Below are 19412 nucleotides of genomic sequence, written 5' to 3'. Positions count from 1 at the left end.
AAAGAGTCCAGCACCTGCGGCCAAGTCTGAAAGACACAATTAAAAGGTTTTTAATGAAACCAGAGAAACCCCAAATAGCTCTCCGGGAGCCTGCCACGTAAGAGTGATTTACCGGAGGTGTTGGGAAATATTGTCTTTGCTGAGGCCGTTAGGAGCGAACCCCTGCCTCCGAATGTCACCTGCCTTCGCGGGGACTTAAATCCACGGGTAATCCGGGCCACCAAAAAGCCGAGGCTCTGTCGGCTCGGTTTGGGCCCTGGCTACCCTCTCCCGAGGCAGAACCCGGTCTACCTTGGACGGGTGAGGTAGAAGTTACGTTATCCGGCCAAAGAAACCAACCCCAAGGTCAAAGCGCCCGGAGATGTGGGCTGGTTGAACCCGGACAGGGCTCTGGGAGTGAGCTGGAGCCAGGAAGCTTCTTCCCGGGAATCAGTTTTAGGGAAGTTGGGGGAGAGGGGGAGAGGGCCGCTGTTTTGGTACCCGAAGGGATGGGCTCCCTGACCCTCACCCCGCCAGCACCGTGCCTCTTCGTTTCGGTTATTTCGCGAAGGCACGCAGGAGCTGGAAGACCGCAAAGGCAAATCCATCTCGCCTTCGAGTCTCGATGGGGCGGGGGGTGTCGAAGGTGGGGAAGTGAGGGTCGCCCGGCCGTTTCCCCGGGGCCCCAAACTCTCAAGACAAACTTCTGGCCCAACGATCGGAGTTCCGCACCCGCTTTGGGGGACCGTTATCATCCTCCCCCTCTCTGAAGAGGCGTTATTCTGTAAAAGGGGGAGGGGGAGAGGCCCCTCTCTACTCGGAGGGTAACTTGGAAGTCCGGTGGTTGCCCTGGCGGGAGATGGGATAGGACGGGATGGGGGCGGGAGGGGGGGCGGGGGGGAGGAAAAAACCGCGTCGGAGCCGAGTTGCAATTTGCTGAAGGAGGCGAAGCCCATCCTCACAGGGGAGCGGGGGGCTTTTTAGAGTGCTCAGTGAGGAGTGAAAGTCGCCACCCATGTCAAGCGAAAGGCAGTCGTTGGGTTTCCTAAGAGGGCCCCGGCGCCTTGCAAACATATGCGCGGGGCCGGGGCTGCAGATGGCAGCGAGAAGAATGGGGCGGGCGCCTCTTATAAAGCCCTAGCGACCGCCCGGCCGCACAGCCGCCAGGCGACGGCTCCGGGGCTCAGACGCGGGGCCGGGCGGTGCGGGTTGGGTGTGTTGGGGGGGGGAGGGGGGGCGGGGAGGAGGAAACGTTTGCGGCCCTTTTTAATCCTCTTAATTACGACGCTCACCGGATTGGGTGGCGGAGCTCCGTCCCCACGGGCGAGTCTTCCCCATAATAAGGTGGTGGGAGCCGAGCGATGGGAAGAGGCTCGCCCGTCTGGGGCGGCGGGCGGGCGGGCTGAAGGCGAGGCGGGAGGGGGGGACGGGGCAACCGGGAGGAGGAGGAGGAGGAGGAGGAGGAGGAGGGACGGTGCAGCCGGGAGCAGGAGGGACGGTGCAGGCGGGGGGAGGAGGGACGGTGCAGCCGGGAGCAGGAGGGACGGTGCAACCGGGAGCAGGAGGGACGGTGCAGCCGGGAGCAGGAGGGACGGCGCAACCGGGAGGAGGAGGGACGGCGCAGCCGGGAGCAGGAAGGACGGCGCAGCCGGGAGCAGGAGGGACGGCGCAGCCGGGAGCAGGAGGGACGGCGCAGCCGGGAGGAGGAGGAGGAGGAGGAGGGCCGGGCTGCCCCCCAGGCCGGCCCGGGCGCGGCCCATGTTGAGCCCCGGCAGGCTGCGCCATCGGCCGGAGGCGGCGGAGCGGCGGAGGAAGAGGAGGAAGAAGAGGAGGAGGAGCCAGGAGCGGAGCCCCGACGCCCGCTGAGGGGTCCCGCGGGGGCGGCCCATGGAGCGGGCTCTGCACCTGGCAGCGCCGGCCGACGACCCCCCGTTCCTGCCCCAGGGCCCGGCGGGCGCGGCCCCCCAGCGTCCGGACCCCGCCTTCCGCCCCCCGCCGCCGGTCCCGCCGCCGCCCCCGCAGCCGCCGCCGCCGCCCCCGGCCATGGAGCCGGCGGCCCCGAGGGACGGCCGCTCCTCCTCGTCGTCCTCGTCGTCCTCTCCCCCGACCCGCTTCCAGCCCGCCGAGCCCGAGGGCGGCGGGGCCGGGGTCCCGGCGGGGGCGGCGGCGGCGGCGGCGGCGGGGGGGTCTTCGCCGACGGCCGGGGCCCCGACAGCAGCGGCGGCGAGCAGAGCCCCGACGACGACAGCGACGGGCGCGGCGAGCCGGGGCGGAGGCCCGGCGTGGCGGCGGGAGGCCCGGCGGCCGAGGCCCGGCCGGTCCCGCCGGGGCCCGGGAGCGCCGTCCCGCCGGGCGGCGGCAAGAAGTCCAAAGAGCAGAAGGCGCTGCGGTTGAACATCAACGCCCGGGAGCGGCGGCGCATGCACGACCTCAACGACGCCCTGGACGAGCTGCGGGCCGTCATCCCCTACGCGCACAGCCCCTCGGTGCGCAAGCTCTCCAAGATCGCCACGCTGCTGCTCGCCAAGAACTACATCCTCATGCAGGCGCAGGCCCTGGAGGAGATGCGGCGCCTCGTCGCCTACCTCAACCAGGGCCAGGCCATCTCGGCCGCCTCCCTGCCCAGCTCGGCGGCCGCGGCGGCGGCGGCGGCCGCGGCGCTGCACCCTGCGCTGGGCGCTTACGACCAGGCGGCGGGCTACCCCTTCGGCGCCGGCCTGCCCCCCGCCGCCTCCTGCCCGGACAAGTGCGCCCTCTTCAACGGCGTCTCCTCCAGCCTCTGCAAACAGTGCACGGACAAGCCTTAGCCCGCCGGGGGGCGGGGGCCGGGGGGCGGGGGCCGAGGGCCCGGCCGGCCATGCGCCCGTCGACCCCCCGACTCCCACCGGGACCCTTCGTGGGGAGGGATGGGGACACGATTCCCGGGGACGGAGGGGCGGCCGGTCCCATCACCCACCCCCCCTCCCTTTCCCCCCAACTCGCTCTCCTTGGCGCGCCTGGGGAGGACCGGGTGGGGGTGCGGGGTTTTTTTGGGGGGTGGGGGGGGTTGGGAGGAGAAAGGTGCGGTGCCCCCCCCCCTCCGGAGAGTCACGCGGACGGACGGCCAAGGGCGTGGGAAATTCGGGATCTGGGGATTGTCGGCCGGGAGAAGCCAAGAAACTTGGGAGACGCGTTGAAAGCAAAGAGGGACTGGCGCGTTGCTCTCAAAGACTTGCCTTTTTTATTGTCTCTCGACCCGGACAGGTGAAGAGGCGCAGAGGTGGGGCGAGAGGGATGCCGAAAGGGACTCGTGGGGGCCGAAAGTATGGCATCGAAAGTATTTATGTGCACCTTCTTACTTTCCACTTCGCGATGATGTACGAACGAGACATGCTATTTATTTGTTAAGACTCAACGACCCCTTCCTCCCCCCTCCCGCCCCCCCCCCCAACAACGGTATTTATCATATGTTAAGGTCGCTGGTTTTAATGTGCAGATTCTTTTTTTATGCCTCTAAAGTTTCGTCCTATGGATTGATTTATAACGTGTACCCAGTGTTCCAAGGAGCTCTTGGCCGACATCGGTAAACGGAAATATTGATGTATCGGAGCCGCTTAGGTTTCTGAAAGGTCACCTGCATTTTTTTTTTCGAGTCGCATCGTCCCTGTATTCGAATTGAGCTTTAATAAATTGCTTCAGTCCAAAAAAACTACAGGAAAGGCGTATTCTTAATTGCCGAATGAATCGCTCTCTTTTTGGAAAAGGGGACTCGTTGCATTCGAGGGGAACTAGGTGTTTTCCAAGGCATCGCAGCGATAGATCCGATTCGTATATATATATATATATGAAAAAAACCCAACCGTGAAAGTCAAGCGACTGTTTTTTCAGGCCGTGTCGTGCATTTTTAAAAGGTCTAATTTCATTGCTTTGAATATGTATAAAACTTATTTTAACTGTGGGGATATTCTTTAAGTTGAAAGCCTGGTTTGATTTGCATAAAGTGTGAAATCTTTGGTTATTTTTCTAAAAAAAAAAAAAGAAAGGGAAAATAAAACCGAGGAAGAGCGAGAAGAAGCTATTTATCCAAAGTGAGCTTTCAGTTTTAGTTTGCATGGTTGGGTGCTTGCCTCTGCCATTTGTAAATCATTCAAGAAAATCTTGTCCAAAACGAGTCTTGCCGTTTTCCACTCCTTGCGGATAATGCAGATTCGGTCTGTCAGGTTCGGGTGGTAAACCGGGAATCAGTCGGCAGGTCACGGATGGGTAAAGAGCGATATATATTAAACAGGTCGATCGGACGATGACAGCGATGTGCGATCGTCTGTACGCGTATCTCCGTCGGAAAGAATCTTTATTAAAATATTTTGAACAAACGTTGTTTTTCTTTTTTCTTCTTTTCCCGAGGCTGTGCTTTGCGGCAGGAGTCCCGCCCCCTCGCCCCCCCCACCTCCCCTTGCCTGGCAGGACCGGTGCCACCCGTCCGGCGACTGGGGTTTCGGCGAAAGAGGAACTCGAGTCGTGTAAACTAACGCGTTCTTCTTCTCCATCTTGCCTAATGGACCTGGGGCCGAATCCTGGAAGGAGGAGAGAGGCGGAGGCGGGAATGACCCGGAGGCCCCGGGAATTCCTGGCCTCCATCGCTTTGCAGACACCTGGTGCCGGGGCCTCCCCTGGCGCTTCTCCTCCGGCTAGGGACCGGCGAGAGGGGCAGGGCCGGTGGCGGGGCCTGCGCCCACGTGTCCTGGATCAACCTCCCGGAGAAACCCCGTCGCTTAGTGGCAAGAGCCCGGGCTGGGCGGTCAGAGGCCGTGGGTTCGAATCCCGCCTCCGCCGCTCGTCTGCCGTGGGACCTGCGGCGAGCCGCCGAACCTCTCTGGGCCTCAGTGACCGTCATCCGTAAAACGGGGATGGAGAGGGTGAGCCCCACGTGGGACGACCCGGCTACCTCGTGTCCACCCCGGCGCTTAGGACAGCGCTCGGCAGAGAGTAAGCGCCCAACGGACGCCGTCGCCATCACTGTAAGGAGAAGGGATGGCCCTGTCCTCGGTGCTTACCAGAAGTTGGGGCCGTGTGAACGACGGATAGAATCAAACGTCGATTTCTGGGGGGCGGGGGGGGGAGGGAGGGAATTAGGGCGGGAGGCCAAACCCAACCTGAGCCGGAGTTGCCGAGGGAAAACGTATGGAGGGGGCTCCTCCGGGCTGCCCCCCGATGGCCCAGATTCGGTCGGATGGGGGAGACGGGGGCGACGGGGAAGATTTCCCCCCCTTCTCCTCTGCGCCCGGCCCGTCCAATTCATTAGCTCCGTTCGGCCTGGGCTCCTGATGAGATCCCTAAATGCCACGAGACGGGGGGGATGCCTGTTTTTCCGCCCCACTCGCCTTCGGAAAAGATTCATCCGAACCCGCAACTTTTCAGGAAACGTCACTGGGAAGGGCCGGGAAAGTGAGGGCAGGCCGGTCCAAGACGGGGGGGGGTGGAGGAAAACCCCCCCCGGGGCGGAGGGAGACCCGTCTCTCGGCGTTTCCCACACAGAGCCCGGGTGCGTCTAATTATGATTATTAAAACGATTTCCATGACGATGTCTAATATTATGTTAATTTGAAAACAACTGTGTATGAAAACTGTCGACTATAATACCTAAATTCATTTAATGAAACACATCGTTAAGGCAATTAAACCTCCTGGATGTGATTAAGGAACATAATCACGACACTGTTCCGCGCCGTAATTGGGTGTCTTTAATCAAGAGGTAAAGTGATCGGCAACACAGCCATTAGTTTGTATTGTTCCGTCTCTGCTGTCCATCACTCTGATTAGGAATTAAACACCGCCACCAGTTCCTTGTGCGTTATTAACATTGCGGGGACGCGGTTCGCTCCCGTTTGACCGTTGAGTGTTTCTCCCTGCGAGGAGGCTTCAACTTGGAAAAGGCGCGGGGCGGCTCGACTCTTCTTAGAAATAGCGTCGAAAGGCCAACATCCCGGATGGCCAAGGGGGACAAGGATTCCCACCTCCCCACCCCACCCCCCATCCCCGGCCAGTCCTTCTCCCCGATTTGGCCCAATTCCGCCCACCGAGGCCGGGCCGACTCCCAGAGACTTTTCTGCCGCTTTGGGCACAGCTGCCCCCCAAGGCCGTTTGGCCGGCGGCTGCTGGAAAGGGGGGGGGGTCTCTAGGCCCACCCCCCCCGAATCCTCTTCCCGGGCTCTTTCCCGTCCCGGAGCCGACTGCGGACCCATTCATTCATTCAATCGTATCGATTGAGCGCTGACTATGGACTGGACTAAGCGCTTGGAAGGTACGATTCGGCCACAGAGGCCATCCCGGCCCAGTGCCGGGCTCACCGTCTAAACGGGGGAGACGCACGGCAGAGCGAAGCCAAAAGACAACACGATCGGGATGAATAGAAGCGAGGGGGATGCACACCTCATTACCAAAATAAATAGGGTGATCGTAACCCCTTCCCCGCTCGGCAGAAGCTGGGGGTCCGGGCTACGGGACCCGACCGGCAGCCACGTGCGGAAGGCCTGGCTGCCATTTCTCACCTTCTCAGGGGCGCGGGGGGTGTCGTGGGGGGTGGGGGGGGCTTCCTCTTCTCAGCATGGCTCAGTGGCAAGAGCCAGGGTTTGGGAGTCGGAGGTCATGGGTTCTAATCCCGGCTCTGCCGCTGGTCAGCTTTGGGTAAGTCTGGCTCAGTGGAAAGAGCACGGGCTTGGGAGTCAGAGGTCATGAGTTCGAATCCCAGCTCTGCCACTTGACAGCTGTGTGACTGTGGGCAAGTCACTTCACTTCTCGGTGCCTCAGTTACCTCATCTGTAAAATGGGGATTAACTGTGAGCCTCACGTGGGACAACCTGATGACCCTGTATCTACCCCAGCGCTTAGAACAGTGCTCGGCACATAGTAAGCGCTTAACAAATACCAACATTATTATTATTATTAAGTCGCTTCGCTTCTCTGGGCCTCAGTGACCTCATCTGGAAAATGGGGAAGAAGACTGTGAGCCCCACGTGGGACGATCTGATGACCTGGTATCTCCCCCCCCCCCCCACCCCCAGCGCTTAGAACGGTGCTTGGCACCTAGTAAGCGTTTAACAGAATACCAACGACGCCAACAAAAACTTGGGCTCGGACGGAAACTCCGGGGTGGCGCTCCGGGCGAGCGCGAGGGGGCGCCACCGGGCCCCGGGCGAGCGGGCGAGCGGGCGAGCGGGCGGGCGAGCGGGCGGCCCGCAAGGCCTGGGCGGCCCCGCTGGGCCCGAGCCCCGCGGCCAGACGGCCCTCCTAATAATGTTGGTATTTGTTAAGCGCTTACTATGTGCCGAGCACTGTTCTAAGCGCTGGGGTAGACACAGGGGAATCAGGTTGTCCCACGTGGGGCTCACAGCCTTCATCCCCATTTTACAGGTGAGGGAACTGAGGCACCGAGAAGTTAAGTGACTTGCCCAAAGTCACACAGCTGGCAAGTGGCAGAGCCGGGGTTCGAACCCATGACCTCCGACTCCAAAGCCCGTGCTCTTTCCAGTGAGCCACGCTGCTTCTCTGGCCGAGGCCTCCCTGACCCTTGACCCTCCGGCAAGATGGGGGTGGGCAGACACCCTCCCTTCCCCAGCGACCCCCCTCCCCCCGCTCCTCAGCCTGCCCAGAGTTAAACCTCTCCCCGACCCCCTAGTTGCCCTTGTCTTTTCAACCCGATTCGGAGACCCGCAATAAAATAGGCGGCAAATTTATGATCTGTTTCGAGCATTTTATGGCTGTATTTTTAAATTCATATATGCACATATAAGAACTACGATCTGTGAATAATTTGCGATGCTATAGCGGAATGATACGTTTTCGATAAAGCAGAACTATCTCCTGATATAATTGTCTCGGGTTAAAATAAAAAAGAAAAATAGATTTCAAATATGGACCAAACCGAAAAACTAATGACGGCTATAAACCGCCAGCCGACCCTAAATTAACATCTTCATCAAACGCTGAAGGGGTACGAGTGGTTATCCAAAGCAATTATTATTATTTCTCCTGAGAAGTTTCTGAATAAAGTTCCCGGATATTTAAAATCCTCCTTCTTGACAGATGCGCCGGCGTCCTAAACTTATATTGCATTAGAGATTTCTCTCCATCCAAACGGATTCACCATAATGGAAGTATTTAGGGAGAGGTCTGCGGACGGAGCATTCGGTCCGACTGCTTCGCCGCCCAACGTTTCGTCTCTTCCCTTCCGCCAATTATTCGAGAACTTGTTTTAGGAGTTTTGATGAAATATCCACAGTTCCCCGGTCACATGAGAAGACATTTTTATGGCAATCTAACTAAAGCGTATATATGCTAGGGAAATTCCACCAGTGGAGTACGGTTACATCATCCCAAATATAGAACGGGCAAAGTTTAGGGAAATGAAAGAGTTGCCCCAGACTTGTAATCAACTGTTTCGTGTGTGCGGAAAATGAAAAAAAAAAACAACAAAACAAAACGGGGGCGGTGGGGGCGGCATCATTTACGAGTTCTGAGGTCCGGGGAAACGATTCAAGTCACACCTGCCCCAGACTCCTTTTTGAGGGGGTAAACTTTACTCCATGCCAGAGTCAATTCTTTCATATTCACATCTTGAAGACCCCGACTCTACAAAAGCTGGTGGAACCTCCTAAAAAAACCCTTTTTTTGAAAGATGGTCTCGCTTTTCAGAAATCAGCTGAACTATGTGCAGAATGCCTTTATGATCCTTAAATGATTCAGCCAGAGAATTATGACAAGATAAGATCTTAGGATCGTGGCAACTCAACCGAAGATCTGAACAGCAGAGTACGAGGATTTCTAATTTATTTTTATTCATCACCTAGTTACAGCAAAGAATCTAAAACTTACTTAATAGCGCCCCGGTATTAGTGATCGATGCCTTACTTCAAATCATACTTAGCTAGCTTTTTATGGGTGGACATTTTGTAGCCATTAGGGTGGTGTTTCTTACCCATAAATAAAAGTGTTGTGGTTTTTTCGCTCTCCACGTACCTCACAGAGATGACAGCTCAAATTTGGAAGTCGTGTCTCTTCTATAATCACAAATTACTAGGATTGTCAAAATAAAACAAATGGCATTTAAAACGTTCCATATATCTTTCCCTGAACGTTTTATACCTATCTGACTATACAGTGAATTAGATCCCTCCCCCAGCTGCCTCTAAGAGCATCACACAGTACTTTAAAACCCGAACTGTATTTTGAGTATCTTGCAGGATCAAATATTGTGAAAAGAAAAGAACATGAGTATGGTGAACTCGGGGTCTTTCTGCTTAATGACATAAGTGGCTTTAAGGGCAGCAAAACACGTATCATTTGCCACAGTGATAATATCTAGTTCATGAATCCCACTCACCTCTGCAATTTTTATTACTCATGAAAAAGTGAGTGGTTTTAAAACAAGCAATATTTTGAAAGCAGAGGTGCTCGTGCGTTTTCCTGGATTGCCCATTTATTTATACAATTTCGCCACACCGTGCAAGCCAAAGACACGCTCAACAAACAATACTAACGTGACGCGCGGTCCAAATCCCTTCCTCCGTGGACAGGGAACAACCCCTTCAGCGTCTCCGAGCCTGGTGGAGTTTCTTTCGGCACCGTCAGAACTACAAGTGTTTCCTAGAAAAGCCAAGTTTCCTAGTGCAGTACCATATGTTACGCTGTGTACAGCAGGAGCCAAATTTTATTGCTTTTTTTCATATTAACGACCTTTTAAGGGTTTACATTTTCCATTGGTAGCTTTCTGAATGATGTGTTCCCGTCTGAGTCTGTAGCTCATTTCCACCAATGAACCAGGCATAGAGTGTATCATTTCACGTCGGGTCAGATCTGGTGTGGGAGGTGGAAATCTGTAGAAGTCAAAGACCGAATCTGGTACGACATCCCTGGCATGCCTCTATCTCCTCCTCCTCCTCTCCTTAAAGCATAACAATTGTTAATGATTGAGTTCTGGCAGGCTCCGACTGACTATGAAAATACCCACTGGTTATTAGTTTTTAGCCAATAATGACTCAGGGAGCTTTTCTGGTGGAAACAGCTTCTCACAGAAGTAACACAACATCATGCTGTGGAGAAATTGTGATGAAAACAACTAGGAATCTGTTTTCGGGGGGAAGTTTGAGATTTGGAAAGGCAGGATCTGCTGCTGCTGTTCAGGCGGCAGATCTATTTCCCAGATAATTTTACACCATTTATAATTGACTTCCTTTCCTTCAACTTCTCCTCGGGTTTGAAATAAAAAGGCAGAGCCAGTCACTTTTAAAGTTGATTTATTCCATTACCTCTTTGAAACACAAGATTATTACGTTTGCAAAGCACATGAACCATCCAGCTGACATTCCTTTAGAGAATTTTATTTTTCCTCAAATTCACACCCATCTTTCTGATTCCAGAAGATAATGTCACAATAATCAGATAAGAATTCTTTATATATCACCTGTTGCCTCGTATCTGGCACCTAAAGATCGAAGAACTGTTTCCTGCTACAAAGTAGCGCTACCAACTCTCATTTTCATTCACGGGCTGATGAAACATTTAAAGTAAAAAATTAATTCAGATATCAAGTCCTGTGACGGAAGACCAACACGAATCCAGAGTTGTATGAAATGACAAAAAAAAAAAAAAAATACCTTGGTAATCCCTCACTCCAATTAAACCCAAGCAGAGTCAGCAGCAGCAGGGTCACGGGGAAGAGTGCCAGTCTGGAAGCCGGAGGATCTGAGTTTGAGCCTAAGCTCTGTCACCAGGCGGCTGTGTGACCTCTCTGAACCTCGGTTTCATTGGCAAAATGGGGATAATGAAACCTGCCTTTCTACCTACCTCGCAGGCTCGTCGTGAAGGCGAAAATGAGGTAATTAATGCGAGGGTACTTTGGGAATAAAAGCATTACACAAAACGAAGGCATTAGGAGTCTTAGCGGGCAAACTTCTTAATTGTGTATATGGAGATATTGTAACAGTGATCATGGAAACGGTCTAATGTCACTTCATATACTATTAGGCTCAAAATCGCTTTTGCGAGGGAGGCAGCACGATACGAGATTTTTTTGTTGTTGTTGTTATTATTCACATTGTTTAACCGGGCGCGTGAGCCAAACGGGTACATTTTTAGCTTTAGTTTCTGGTCGGATCGATGGGTTATTTTGTCACCTAGCAAAACACTAAGCACAGAGTAAGTGCTTACTAAATACCACACCTGTGATTTCAAATTTTACTTGGAAATTTGGGAAGACTCACGGGGAAAAGCATTGAATTTAGGTTTGGCTCAAAAACAGCTACTGCTACCTAGAGCCTTTCTCTTTTTCCTCTTCCCCCCAAAGAGCCAGGGTATTGAGGTGGCTGTCGTAGAGGGAAGCTTCTCGGCTCACCGAGAGGACAGAGCTTTCACCACTGTACACGACAGACCCAGAAGAGTTCGGATGATTTGTGTCTTTCTTTCACAGTGAGAGTCTCCTCAGGTAAGCCGGAAGGCGCTGTGAAGGAACCCAGTGAGAATCAGACAGTTCGGCTGGGATTTTGAGACGCCTTTCCTTTTGAGGAAGAAGTGATTCAAAGAGGAGGCCCGGAGGGTTTTGCCCCTGTAGTAGGTACCGAACGTCCTGGGGAGGGGGTGAAGGGGGGAGAGTGTCCCCTTCCTTTTTTTCCATGGTGAGAACCGTGGTTCATATACACCCCACTGTGCTACTCACAACTGTCTGTCGGAACCCTTCCGTCATGGACCTCCCTTATAGCGCACGACCAGAATCGGGGGGTGGTTCCGCATTTGGCGTATATGGACTCAGATTTTAGGGACTACAGTATACACTATGGCTCAGAGGTTTCTATCCCATCTCTAGCGAGGCTTAGAGCTGGACCGTGGGCAGACGATCCTACCTTGGATCTGTCTGTTTATAGATATCATCTCCGCTTCATCTTCTTTCATATACCAGCTGATCATTTAGTAATCTGAAATTACAAATGCTTTCAGTGTTGGCACTATGTCACAGTGTGTTGTATCAAAATATACTCTAATCACAGAGTATTGCAATTCAAAATAAAAAGGCTCAAAATACTTTAAAAAAAAAAAAGGGTGCCGTGTCTCATACAAACACCTGTTCGTTTTCACAATTTGTTCAAGAGGAAGGCAGGACACATTGATTTTTGACACAGGATGTTTTAGTGCAAACACGGATGCCATAATGTCCACAGACAATTCGGTAATGAGGACAACATTCCCTCCCTCGATAAAACTGGTTCTAATGTCTGGAGCAATTGCTGAGAGTGTAATGGATTCTGTGTTTTCTTACACAGTTAAGCACTCTCAGAATCTAACCTGAACATTAGAGGCCCTATATAAAAACAAATTTTGTTCTATTGAGCTAGAGTATACAGAGCAATAAAGATCGTTTACGGTTGATTAAATGTTGAAGCAAAGTTGAGGCATTTAATCAACTGCAAAACCCATTTAATGCAAAATTGTACACCGGCAAAGTAGAGATTATTGATATTATACATGAAGAGAACATTTTCATCCAATGTATCCGAGAGAAATTAAATTTTCTTCTCTGAGGATTCGGATCCCGTTGGCTGTGTCCATTTTCTATCATAATGTTTTACTAGTATTAGAAGCATGCACGTAAATAATCTAGTAATTAAATGAAAGGATGGGGGCGGGGTGGGGGGAGATAACACTCGATAATGAACAAGTGGAGGGAAGCGAGTTGCAAGACTGCTGAGAGGAGGAATGTCTTTGGGGAGGAAGGATTGAACCATTTTCCTTTCCTTTCTCAAAGAAGAATTTCTAATTTTAGTCAGACATGATCACCAAGAATGTTCTCTTGCTGTGTTGTCGACTTCATGAACCGGACAGCTTTGACGTTGGTTTGAAGCTAGGGTTAGCTGGCTTTGAAACGGGTGGGAGAGCCCACCCTGTTTTCCAATTCCAAATCTGTCTGCATAACCACAGAATCACACTTGGCTCGAAACCACCGGGATCAGGACGTGAAGGAGTGTGGGAAAGGGAACGCCGGGACATTGTGGTGATTGTGGCAGGAGAGGAAGCGCTCTAGAGCTGGCTCAGGAGGGCTGGGGAAAAGCGTACTCGACCTGGTCAACAGGGAAGCCGCCTAACCGCTTCCCCCAGCCACGGGGAGGGTGGTTCCTGGGACTTCTAGCAGTGGCATCGGCGGCAAGGGCTCGCGAGGCCTGCCAACGGCCGAGGTGAAGGATCTCGTGGGTCTCGGCAGCTTCCAAAGGTAGAAGCCTTCCACGTAGCCCAAGGTGGCTTTAAAAATACCGTACAGTCCCGGAGCCCGGGAATGGGACCTGGGCGAAGCCAGGGAAGCTGGGGAGGAGGGCCCAGAGGGATCAGGGTGAGGGTTGCCTAAAAACCTCTCAGGCCCGGGGAGGGCAGGAACCGAATGGTGAAAGGGAGGAAAGGGACTGAGAGGGAATTGGCTCTCCCGAGCTGAAAGGACAAATTGCTGGGCCGGACTTACGGACCCTGGGCAATGTCTTCAACTTGCGCTGGATGGGTCTCCTCATTTTGCATACTGTGGTTGGAACCGGGGGAATACGTCTTTACCATAAAACAGATTATTACAATAGTATTATTAGTCCCAGAAGGGGCGTCTGTTTAAAACAACATGATGTTGAGGAGAAATGTCTGCAGGAGAACACGCCTATTATGCCTACACGCGCGCCCCCCCCTCCACCCCCCCGGGCCTAACTGCAGAGAGCCTGGTGAAAAATCATCTAAATACCACTAACGAACATGAAAATGGTCCAAAAAGATGGAAATCCTAAAACACTCCGGAATTCAAATCTGCCCATCCAGGAAATCCAAGGAGAGAAAAGTCTATGTGGCTTTGGGGGATCTGACAATTCACATTTTTAGATGATCTGATATGAGCTCAGGGGATATGAGCTCAGGGGACATGAGCTCCGAAGCGTTTAGTACAGTGCTCTGCACACAATAAGTGCTCAAAAAATACAACTGATAGATTGACTGGTATGACGCTTTGTCCTGCAACCCAGAGAATAATGGAAAGAGAGTCACACACCAGGGTGGAAACAAACCTTGTCAAGAAAATATTCACCACCATCAATTAGCAGACTAAGCTTGACCCGCAACCTTTCCACCTGTACCTAAAAGAAATATCTGAATTTGGATAAAGGATCCCGAAGCCCAGGCGTTCGTTGTTAGACACCAAATTCTTCTCTTCGATGATTTCGGCCTCCAAGTGAACTAGTAACAAAATCAGGAACTGCTTTATCTCACTCACGGCGAAGAAGCGGCCGGGACACATGCTGACTCCAGATCCAAATGGCATCAGGAAATATTTTAGCTTTCTTCCTCTTTTGAAGAAGGTGGTTTTCTTCTTGCCGTTTTCCACAAAACGATCAAACTTAAACACCTGTGCGCCACGAGGAGATGGTCAGAGTTAGAGGAGCTGAATGAAGGCAGAATTCCAAGTTCAAGTCCACACTAGTCAAGGCCCCGCCCTCCAGTCCAGCAAATCCCTGGGTAAATCCTGCCTCCTACATGAAGTCTCCCCCGATTAAGAGGAAGCGGAATGTGGATTCTTGCCCAAACAGTAAATGGCTCACCCACCCCAGGTAGAAGATACGGAAAAAGCTCCTCACCTTCAAAGCCTTTCCAAAACACCACCTTCTTCTGGAGGCACTTCCTGATTAAACCCACCGACCACCCTGACAAAAACTGTAGGATTACAGTTTGTGTTTTCTCGTTGCCCCGACTACATCGTAGGCTCCCGAAGGCACTGCCCCTGACTTTCCTCTAGATTTTAGGCTCCCTGGCACCTAATGCTCTGCACCCAATAGGCATTAAGTCAATGCCACAGATAATGAGGAGGGTGATGATGATGGTGATGGTGAGATGGCCACTGGAATGGCCTCGAGCCATTTAAACTTTTTCTTAACTGAACAGGCTCATTTTGGCTCACAGCTTCTAAAATAACCTGTAGAGAGGAATCGATATTACAGAATTTACATCCCTTCAGGCTACCCCCTGCAATTTTAACCTCAGCCTCTTATGTTGCCCGTAGTTCCGGGTCCACCTTAAACTACTGAAAGAAGGAAATTGAGTAAACTTATTTCAGCCCATGATGCATTAAACCATTGATTAAATTATCCCACTTGGAATGAATGAAAATGACAAAGTATTTCCTGTGTTGACCCTCTGGATTAGCGTTCATACCGCTTGGCACAGAGTTTCTTAAAAAACCTCCAAAACCTGACTGCCCGAAAGCAAAGACGGGCTCCTGAGGATGTCCTCAAATCCACATCACGGAAAAGACGGTTTACTGAGCACCTGGTTTAGAAGTGCCTATCTACTTGGAGATCAGTAAAATCAGTTCTGTGTATCAGATTTCTGCTTAGCCCTTGAAAAAATAACACCCTTGCTTTTTCTGGGCATCACTTAAATCATTTTTTTCTCAGAAGCAGAAGCTTCAAAACCCTCCTAAAATCACATCTCCTCCTACAGGCCTTCCCTGACTAATCCCTGATTTCCCCAACTCTCCCTCCCCTCAGTGTCAATTATGCACTTGGCTAAGCACCCCTGAAGCACTACTGATACTCTCCCCAGCTCCACAGCACTTGGATAAATATCACTATACTCCACTATTTTCCCTATATGTAATTTATTTTTCATAATTGTCTCTTTCTGACAATGACTCTAAGCACCTTGTGGGGCGGGTATCATGTTTATTAACTCTATTAAATTGTACCTTCTCAGGCGCTTAGTGAAGTGCTCTGCACAAAGTTAGGGCTCAATACATAGTCTGCTTCGTTGATTGATTGAGAAGCAGAAGCAGCAGCATCTAGGGGAATGAACATGGACCTAGGAGTCAGATGATGTGGGTTCTAGTCCTGGCTCCAGTCCTTGCCTTGGGCATGTCACTGCACTCGTCTGTGCCTCAGTTACCTCATCTATAAAATGGGGATAAAATACTTATTCTTCCTCCCCCTTATACTGTGAGCTCCATGTGGGCCAGGGACCGTGTCTGACTTGATTATCTTGTTATCTGCCCCAATGTTTAGTACAGTATTTAACACAGAGTAAGTCCTTAACAAATGTCATTATTATTATTATTACTGATATATAATCATTTTTCTCCTAAATTTTGGAGCAATAATGGTTCTTCCCTTCTACCCTTTAACGCCAGTAATTTTACAAGCGCTAAGTTGAGCTAAGTGAGAGGCACTAATCATTCTGACCAGCATGGAAGTTAACGTCAAAATAGTAGCATTTTTTTTTTTCTGTGAAAGACAATACTGAGTGTCTTCAAGAGAGAGAATCTCTTATAAATGTGATACATGAAAATTTAGTAGGGCATCTTTTCGGGCCCTTTGCCATTCGGGTGAGCACGACTCGGACAAACTCCGACGGTTAAGGCAGCAAAGGTATGTCTTACTGCCGGCAGGCCATGAACTTGAGTGCATTTTTATGAGCGGTGATGGTTTGGACTGAACCGTCCACACTCTCTCACCCAAGCCCTCTGAGGCAGGAGCATTGCAAGATGCCTGGTAGGGAGTACGGGTGTAGTTGGTAGCCGGAAGATGGAAGATCTCTGGGAAGTCATGAGCGGCAGGCCCCTCTGTGCCCATTTGGAGGGCTATAGCTGAGTGTGGTGCGCAGAGTGGCTTAAAAAGGGTGGGAGTTCTTTTCCACTGTCTTGCAGAAACTAGGGGAAAAACAAAAAAACCCTGCAGAATAAAGCATATGCCACCTGCCTCCTGAAGGCCTGAAAACTCAGGTTCAGGGAAAAGCTCTCATTAATTCTTGCAAATTGCATAAAGTGGGCAGTAACTGTGAATAGATCCATTTTCAAGTGGGAAAACTGAAGGACTTAGAGAGAAAGAGAGAAAGCACCTGTGCGATGAATAATGGTAACAGTGGAAGGTGGTACCGATAGAGCCAGGAGAGACATAGTGTTAATAATGTTGGTATTTGTTAAGCGCTTACTATGTGCAGAGCACTGTTCTAAGCGCTGGGGTAAACACAGGGGAATCAGGTTGTCCCACGTGGGGCTCACAGTCTTAATCCCCATTTTACAGATGAGGGAACTGAGGCACAGAGAAGTTGAGTGACTTGCCCACAGTCACACAGCTGACAAGTGGTAGAGCTGGGATTCGAACTCATGAGCCCTGACTCCAAAGCCCGTGCTCTTTCCACTGCGCCACCCTGCTTCTCTAGTGTTCTGAGCTGGGTCTGGATACTAGAACTCCCTAGCCTCACGAAGAAACTCTGAGCAGTCAAGGACTTTACATGCTACTTTATCCCAGACCAGAATGCCTATTTTGGTAAATAGCTTAACCAGGGTGGCCAAACTGTGGCTCTTCTTTAGTTGCTTTGTGGACCACACAGCAACCCGTTCACATATCTTCAATTATTCATTATTTCAGGGCTCCTCTGGCTTGCTGGTTTCCTTAAAAAGCCAATCGGGACATTCCCTGGGGAGTCCTTCTATCCTGGAGGATCTAGTGGAACACTTGGTGGGGCTCAACTCCCTACCTGGCCCGATCTCCAAGCCAGAAGAATAGGAATACAGAAAAATCCCAATGAAAAACCAAAGTGACAGGAATCCCCAGAGCCTTGGAATATCATGCTGTTTCTCATTTTAAGACCTCAGACTGAACGAGTTCCTAACAGTCCCAGTCCTAAAGACTGCCTCACGGACCCTAAAAATCCTGGCATTCCTGATGAGAAACAGAAATCCAGGGTTTAGGAGATATTTCAGATGGGCCGGCATTTTGCCGGATATTCGGCTATCTTCCTGAGCCGAAACCAAAGGAACACGGAAGTGAATATTAAGCTTGAGATGGTGAGTGCGAGGGAGGTCCTCTGACTCCGCGACCTGTGCTCTCTTCACTAGGCCATGCTCCTTCCTTAGAGCGACGTATCAGCCATCAACCTTTGAGGTGCAATTTTTAGGAATAGTGCAATCTGAGATTGAAGAGGGATTGGAATTCAGTCAGGAAAACCTTGCTTCATTTGAGCTTTCTATAGAGAAAAAATGCACTCCTGCTTGACGTCATACTGAGTACTGTGTCCCACTCTCTGGTGTACAAAACTCAAGAACACAGAAATGACCCCTCAGGGACCCCCAGAGGGAGGTCACTGGCTGGCGGGAGTGGGGATGAAAAAACAAAGGCTGATAACCGTGTACCCGCCAGAGAAGGCTGGCTAGAGAACTAGGCTGGAGAAACAGCATTGTCTAGTGGAAAGAGCACGGGCCTTGCAGTCAGAAGACCTGAGTTCTAATCCCAGCTCTGCCTTGCACCTTCTGGGTGACCTTGGGCAAGTCAGTCAGTCAACTGTATTTATTGAGTGCTTACTGTGTGCACAGCACTGTACTGAAGTTACTTTACTTCTCTGTGCTTCAGTTTCCTCATCCGTAAAATGGGGATAAAGACTGTGAGCTCTATGTGGACAGGGTCTGTGTCCCACCCAATTATCTTCTGTCTATCCCAGCGCTTAGTACAATGCCTGGAACATAGTACGAACTTAACCCGTTCCATAAAACAAACAAAACAAGAGTGACCACGCTCTGCCGGAACATCAGATTGGAACCAAGGCAACTGAGTCCGGTTTGAAGAGCTGTGCTAGCTGCTGCACGGTTGGAGAGGAGGTGCGGAATTTCCGTGCGAATGGTTGCTATTGAGCTGGTTGAAGGGGTGAATTTGGGGAAATCCTTCTAGACGGTGAGCCTGTTGTTGGGTAGGGATTGCCGAATTGTACTTTCCAAGTGCTTAGTAAAGTGCTCCGCACGCAGTAAGTGCTCAATAAATACGACTGAATGAATGAATGAAATCCAGGGAGGAGAGTGGTGATTGGAAAGGGGCTAAAGGAGACAAAGTTCCTCAGTATTTCCATCTGCCACATCTCTCTGGCTCTGAGCGGCTCCTTGTCTGACTGGAACTCGAAGCAAGTGAGAAGGACCATGGAGCCAGACTTGACTCACACTGGTCCCTGCAGGCCCCAGGTCCCCAGGGCTTTTCCAGGTTAACGCCGGGCTCTTCCCTCCTTGAGCAACTTATTCCCTGTCCAGGTTTACCGCTAAGTTTGAGGAAATCAAGCTCCAAAGTATTCTTTCACACAGTTGAAAAGTCAGCTGTCTCCTTTCATGTTACCATCTGCAACCTTCTTAGGATATTTTACAAATTGGCAAACACGCACACCTAAAATCTTAAAACTAATACTGCTGACTCGGTCCCACTGCAGCTAAGCATGTGTGGCAGAAGGAGAGGGAAAAGAAAGAAGGGAAGTTGATGGGTCCGGCAGATGGGAAGAGCCATCAATCAAATCACTCAATGAGCGGTATTTATTGAGCACTTACTGTGTGCAGAGCACTGTGTAAGCACTTGGGAGAGTATACAGTATGATAGGATGATTAGTAAGCCATATCCCTGCCCACAAGGAGCTTACAG

The 19412-nt window shown here is 51.5% G+C and overlaps 2 protein-coding genes across 2 annotated transcripts in view; one reads left to right on the top strand and one right to left on the bottom strand.

Moving 5' to 3' along the window:
• Positions 1-2007: 2007 nt before the first annotated feature.
• BHLHE22 (basic helix-loop-helix family member e22) lies at positions 2008-3672 on the top strand. Its single transcript, XM_029068863.1, is given in 2 exon segments — positions 2008-2122; positions 2125-3672. Coding segments are annotated over 2 exon segments (762 nt in total). The 5' UTR covers positions 2008-2022; the 3' UTR covers positions 2787-3672.
• A 6561-nt stretch (positions 3673-10233) lies between these two features.
• The window catches only part of LOC100081634 (cytochrome P450 7B1), a 151233-nt gene continuing 142054 nt past the window's right edge, over positions 10234-19412 (bottom strand). The window contains exon 6 of the mRNA XM_029068605.2: positions 10234-14374. Coding sequence (XP_028924438.1) covers positions 14066-14374 — 309 coding nt within the window. The 3' untranslated portion in view covers positions 10234-14065. The remainder of the gene's footprint in view (positions 14375-19412) is intronic.

The sequence above is a fragment of the Ornithorhynchus anatinus genome, chromosome 7 (assembly GCF_004115215.2).
Source record: "Ornithorhynchus anatinus isolate Pmale09 chromosome 7, mOrnAna1.pri.v4, whole genome shotgun sequence".
Taxonomy (NCBI): domain Eukaryota; kingdom Metazoa; phylum Chordata; class Mammalia; order Monotremata; family Ornithorhynchidae; genus Ornithorhynchus; species Ornithorhynchus anatinus.
This window is presented reverse-complemented; position numbering and strand designations above follow the sequence as displayed.